Raw genomic sequence first — 5,289 nt, 5'->3', positions numbered from 1 at the left:
AAAAAAGTGTCCACCATTTGAAAATTTTGTCCTACATTTGCCCTGGTTTATTTATTTATTTAATTTTTAAAAATGATTTAATTATTTATTTTTTGGCTTCGGCCCCCCAGTTGTCTGAGGGACAGCAACCCGGCCCCCGGCTCAAAAAGGTTGCCTACCCCTGTACTAGGGTTTAGGAACGTGCAGTTGATCTGCTCTCTTGAACCCTATTTTTGATCCCAGGGCACCACAAAGTGCCCGTCTGTACCGGGCCATTGACAAGTGTAGGCAAAAAAGAGTAACACTTCCAAACTCTGTAGCCTCCCAACAACCATCTGAGCAGTAGCAGAGGGCAAGCACTTGTATTATGAAAAAATATTTGGCAACATTGGCAGCTGAGGGTGAGGAATTCTATCATTCTTGCTTTCTCCTGCATTCATTTTTTCCTTAATCTTCAAAGATCTTTTCATTTTGCATATGAAAAACTGAAACAAAATGCCCAAATTCAATAGTTACAGCTGTATCCAGCATGGAGATGACCATATTGATCCTGTTACTGTATAGGTGTTAAAGATGAGGAGCTTCACAGAAAAAAGAGAAGTGGCAAACCTAATCCTACAGTAACATGGTTGAATATGCAGAGCGATTCAAATGTAGACTTTTAATAAGTAAGCAGTCAAAGTTTGAGGACTATACAGACAAATCTGTCAGTTTTGGTTTCTCACCCACTTGCTTTTTTCTTTTTTACAAAAACACTCAAGTTCTTTCTTGCCTGTAGATGAAGACATTTGCAAATGTTAGTATATTCTTATAAAAAACGAATTAAGCTGAAATTCTCACCTATCCATACTGCAGTCACACAATCCTTGCTGCTCTGTGAAGTGTGAAAGGAGCAGTCAACAGAAAGGGACTCATCAATCTGGTGGCAGAAGAAAGACACCAGACAATTCATGGTGACCAGAATGACTTGTCAATGGACATGCATCAAAAGATGTTAGGGAGAGTAACTGGGACAGACTGACTTGACAAGATGTTGGAATGGGAGGACAAGAGCAAAGGAATGGCAAAATCCTATGATCTCTGAGAGCTTAGAGTTTGGAAAAATAGAGCATTTTTTTTGAACCACAATTCTCTTGGCCATGCTGGCTGGAATTCTGGTAGCTGTAATCTTTAAAAAATAACTTTTCAAAACCCTGTCAACTTCAAGGCAAGCAAATTGCTTCCTCCCACCCATGAAAAAATTAACAAGTACTTATTTGCAAATATCCACACAGTGTATGACTGTCTGAGTCCACTGGAGTTTTGTGTAGGCATCAGAGTTTGGAAAAATTACTGTTTTGGAGTATAGTTTCCACCATTCCCATGCTGCTTGAGGATATTGGAAGCTGTAGCTCAAAAATAATATTTCAACCTCTGATTGGCATGTATGCCTGGATGCACTTTTACAGACACTTACTAAGAACAAGCAAGACTTAATTCTGAGAGAACATGCAGAAGTTTGCTCACTGAATTCATATTCAAAATGACCTAAGGTGCATCTACACTGTAGGAATAATGCTGTTTGACCCCACTTTAACTGCCGTGGCTCCATCCTACAGTATCCTGGGATTTGTAGTTTTGTGAGGAATCCCCACAAAGAGAAGGCTAAAGATCTTGTAAAACTAGGATTCCATAGGATGGAGCTACTGCACTTAAAGTGGTGTCAAACTGAATTATTTCTACATTATTTTTAAAGACATAACATTGGGGGGATATTGGAAAGAATCGACTGTCCCATTATTCTTCATATACTAAGCATGCCACAGTCCTACATATTGCAGTGGCTCCATGTTGTCAATTACAGAATAATATAAGTGTGTGGATGCTAGGAAAATATGATCCCTCCTACTCATCATGGCAGTGCTAGCCATCTGAAGGAGTGTTTGTAGTTACACATTTATTGTCTAAGAAAACAGGTGTTTATGGAAACTCTTAATTCTCAGAGGGCCCGAACAGACAGGCCAAAATAAAGCTGCTTCAGGCCATTTTGGAGTTATGCTGTTTAAATGATGCATGCATCCTAAGAGGCTGGAAGCTGTGCTAAAGCCACGCTACAGTCCTAAGGATTGGAGCGCAACTTTGGCACAGCTTCGGGCTTCATAAGATGCATGCAACATTTAGACAGCATACCTCCAAAGTGACCCAAAGCAGCTTTATTTTGGCCTGTCCGTTTCAGGCCCAGAAGAGCTTTTCCCAAGTGGGCTGGGGAGGATGGGGATTGTTGTCAACCCAGATGAAGATAACCAGTGAAGAAGGCCACTAAAGATGAATGTCAGAAGGTGAAGGCATACTGCCATAAACCATAGCTGATCACAATAAAGAATATCAGAGTTTGTGCACCACCTCTTATTTTGATCTGGATTAGGATTTCTGTCTACAGGTAAGGAAGGTTTAATCTCCCCCACCTGAGGTTTTTTTTAATATAAATTTGCAATTACTTCTGATCTGAGGGTTATATAAAAAAGAAATGCCTGTCCATTAGTGCTAATGGATTTTTTTTAGCCCATGAAAGACAAGGATTAGTAACAAAATGATTTAGGGGAAGTTTAAGCCTTTCCTACATCTGTGCAATGGGCTAGAAAAGTCTCAGGTCCCTGCATGCTTTCTTATGAATAAAGAAGAAAATAACATATAGCTTCATGCTGTGCATTTAATATAGTGCATTTAATTAGTGTGGTGCATTTAATGTAGTTTAATCCTATGATTGCACCCATAGCGCAGCTTTTTTTAAAAAAAGAAGTGGAAGGTTGCTATAGCTATGCACAAGGACCTTGTCTCACTAACCTATAAACCCAAGGAGTCATGGCAGTAAAAGTGGCATCAGACCACCATAAGTATGCAGTGTGAATACATCCTTAGACTAAGATCTGAGAAACCGAGGTTCAAATGCCTATTCAAGTGTGGAATTTCGTGAGTGACCTCAGGCCAATTGCTGGCTCCCAACATAGCCTGCTTCATAGGTTTGTTGTGAAGATTAACATGGGTGCTGGGACAACCATGTACCCAATTTTGGACTCCTTTGGGGTAAAGGGTGGGATATGCATAAATTAATGAGCACCCATGGAGACTGGTATAAAAAAGAGGAATAATTAAATATCAAATTCAGGATCATCTATGCCATAGTAGTTTTGATTTCTACATATCGTGGTGAAAACTGGACAGTGAAGAGAGCTAATAGAAAGAGAATGAACTCATTAGAAATGTGCTTGAAGCAAGTTCTACAGATGATGTGGGCCACCAAAAAGACAAATAAATTGAGCAAATCAAGCCTGAACTCTCACTGCAAACCAAAGTGACTAAAGCTGAAACTATTGTAATTTGGAGACATCATGGAACCACATGACCCATCCTGACTGTCCTCCAAAGGTCTGTCATAGTCTTCTCAGAATGTACTGATGAGGTTGAGAGGTCTGATTATGGGCTGCCACACTATTTTACATCCTTGCCCCTCTCTTCATCATCAAAATCTGATTCCAGAATGTTCAGATCCATTCTACCTTTCGAGTTTTTACAGATTCACCACCATGTTTCCATTTCTCCTTGGCAATGCTCTCTTCTAAATAGCTTGGTCAGAATAATGGGGAAACAAATAAGTGCCCAGTATATAAGTAAGGTAATAAATAAATATGTATGAGCAAAGTATTATTCTTCCCCTAGTTGGCCCAATAAAATCAACATGTTCACTTGTTCTTTGTGTGCTCTAGTTGAAGAAATACGAAAATAATTCTCATGTAGTCCTTATTTGTTTTTCAGGCGTTTTGCTCACGTGTAAATCCTGGCCCTCAGAGGGAGACTGGACATCCAGCTACAGCCATCTGTCATCTGTAGGTAGTGAGTGAGGAATAAGCCATGCCTGTCCTGTCTGAAGATTCAGGTAAGAGATCTTAGCATGTTCTCCAACTGAGCTCTCTTGCACACTACACAAGGGGAGCACTTTGATCCCATTTTTGCTGCTGTGGCTGCATACTAGAGAATCGGGGAGTTTGCAGTTTGAAGTGACACTAGACGTCTTTGGCTGAGAATTTTAAGTACCTTGTGAAATTACAAATCCCAGGATTCCATAGGATGGAGCCATGTCAGTCAGAGTGGTATCAAAGTGCTATGATTGTATCATGTGAAAAGGCCAATGTTTGTGTTTCTAGGTAATTGGGTGAGAACCAGTGTGCTATAGTGATGACAGTGCTGGACTGCAATGTGGGAAATCAAGGTCCTAGTGTCTACTGAGCCATGAAACTCACTGAGTGACCTTAGTTCAGTCACTCTTGGCTTGACAGGGTTGTTCTGAAGATAAAGTGGGGAGAAGGAGAGCCATGGATACTGCCTTGATATAATGTACTATTGTTGTATAAATATACTGCTGTGTATTTAACCCCCCCCCCCCCCAATAACATAGCACTACAAAGAGAAACAGATTTATAGTGACATAAAATTATTTATTTAAAGTATTCTGGTGTTATTTTCTTGTAGAAGCCCATGGAGTGGCTTATAATAAAGACAATTTTTTAAAAAAGAAAATATACTCAATTAGAATACATTATGAGGACTTGCAACAAAATTCGGTTGTATTTCCTCATTGTACCTGTCAAATACTATAATAAGCTTTAAGAGGCTGAGGCTATTCCACTCCTGACCCCCAACTCTGGTTTTCTTACTCAGCTAACAATTTGACAGTCTATAATGTCCTCTGAAAGTCATGGACCATCCTTAGTTTTTGTTGGTTGTATATTTGGAGTGGAGAGAGATGCCTGAATGGTTTACTCATTCTTTATATGATGAATTATTGCTTGGATCAAAAGTAACCCATGCATTCCTCAGTTGTAGTGCCAGTCCTGTTGGCTCCTGAGTTTGCTATTAGAAGGAGCCCAATAATTATAAATAAAAGAGCAGTGAGCGGAGGCTATAAATGCAACTGTACAATTCAGCTTGGGAGGACTCTGAGTTGTGGTAACCATCTTAAAAGTTTTTCTTCACAAGATTTGTTCAGAGGGGTTTTGCCATGGCCTTCTCAGCCGAGGCTGAGAGACAGTGACCTGCTCAAAATTGCCCAGTGGGTTTCCATGGCTGAGCAGGGATTTGAGCCCTGATCTCCTGAAGTCCAAGTCCAACATTCAGACCATTATGTGATGTGGCTTCTCTGTGGCCAGCTTGATGTTGTTGTTATGTGTCTTCAAGTCATTTCTGACACTACTTGTGACCCTATCACAAAATTTTCTTGGCAAGATTTGTTCAAATACTAGTTGCCATTGCCTTCCTGGGAGAATGTGACTTGTC

General features: G+C 40.1%; 1 protein-coding gene across 1 annotated transcript in view; it reads left to right on the top strand.

The window, feature by feature from the left end:
* Positions 1–5,289, top strand: part of MPP3 (membrane palmitoylated protein 3) — an 81,106-nt gene that overhangs the window by 9,414 nt on the left and 66,403 nt on the right. Inside the window, 1 exon segment of the mRNA XM_042477430.1 lies at positions 3,772–3,892. Coding sequence (XP_042333364.1) covers positions 3,868–3,892 — 25 coding nt within the window. The 5' untranslated portion in view covers positions 3,772–3,867.

This window comes from Sceloporus undulatus, chromosome 6 (assembly GCF_019175285.1).
Source record: "Sceloporus undulatus isolate JIND9_A2432 ecotype Alabama chromosome 6, SceUnd_v1.1, whole genome shotgun sequence".
Lineage (NCBI taxonomy): Eukaryota > Metazoa > Chordata > Lepidosauria > Squamata > Phrynosomatidae > Sceloporus > Sceloporus undulatus.
Note: the sequence above shows the minus strand (reverse complement) of the source record. Positions and strands in the feature narration are given on the sequence as shown.